The sequence below is a fragment of the Neospora caninum genome, chromosome VIIb (assembly GCF_000208865.1).
Source record: "Neospora caninum Liverpool complete genome, chromosome VIIb".
Taxonomy (NCBI): domain Eukaryota; phylum Apicomplexa; class Conoidasida; order Eucoccidiorida; family Sarcocystidae; genus Neospora; species Neospora caninum.
Window position 1 is genome coordinate 3,720,793 of NC_018394.1, and position 1,054 is coordinate 3,721,846.

The following is a 1,054-nucleotide window of genomic DNA, read 5'->3' on the forward strand; positions in this document are numbered from 1 at the left end:
GCACAGGTCCGCATTACGAACGCTCAAGTTCGACAGTCGGTGGCCAAGTAAATGCGCAGTCGGACGTCGCTGAAGAACGAAAGGGACATGCAACTCCACATGCAGGTATCGGGAAAGACGCGGAGGGTTGTCTTTCCCCATCCGACCAGCGCATCATCAACGGAAGCACTCCACAATTCACACAACCGACGTTTGACGCGGCCACCCACTCTGGGCACCCGTCCACAATGTTCTACGAAATCCTTTTCTCCTGCGGTCGCCGAACCTTCGGCAACGAGGAGAGAACGGCGATTTGTGTACAGAACGAACTGGATGCACGAGCCGGCCAACACCTCAACCCCGGCTGCATGAGTTGCTTCGCCAAAAGCGTCGCGTGTGCCGTTTCAAACTGCAGGGGAGCCTGCATGCTCGACACCTGCGCAGACCATTGCGTGCAGGTTCGTCCCCACGTTGCAAGTTGAAGTGCCCCGCAGCGGCCTTCATCGGGTCCGATTTTCCACCTCAAAAACGCCTCATGCACGCAGTTCTCACGTCCTGAATGTTGGGCCTTTCCGTTTGATTCTCCGTTTGATTCACAACCTAAGAGTCCCAGGTTTATATATACACATATATATACGTTGCTACCATATGTACCTGTTTACTCGTCGTTGCAGCCAGTTATGCGTATGGAAACCGTTCAGTTATATATATATATATATATATGTATGTATGTATGTATGTATTTGTGTTTCTTCGTGTACCTGCTCATATTGCTGACCGGTGGAGCCTGAAACATGTCGAGACGGATTCGACACTCGGCCGCTCGTCTTGGCTGGACAGCTTGCTGGCCCCTGCAGTTCGATGTTCTCTCTGCTCATGTGTCGGCGTTGCCACCCGAATTGGAACTGCGTGAGTTCCAGGTTGGAGTTCTGAGCCGCCTCCCTTGCGAGCGTGTGTCTTTCTGCAGTGTTCTGAGGTGCACTGCAGAGACGCGCTGTTGGCCTGCACGGAACTGCCAAGCCTCCCCCCGGCGTGCACTGAGAACAAGGTGGATTATTGGGAAATGCGGAGATAA

General features: G+C 53.3%; 1 protein-coding gene across 1 annotated transcript; it reads left to right on the plus strand.

Annotated features, from left to right (window-relative positions):
* Window positions 1-347: 347 nt before the first annotated feature.
* NCLIV_028620 (conserved hypothetical protein) lies at window positions 348-1,054 on the plus strand (the record flags this gene model as incomplete). The annotated part of the gene is made up of 2 exons (XM_003883056.1): window positions 348-449; window positions 947-1,054. 2 exons carry the CDS (start codon window positions 348-350, stop codon window positions 1,052-1,054), a joined length of 210 nt encoding a protein of 69 aa, XP_003883105.1.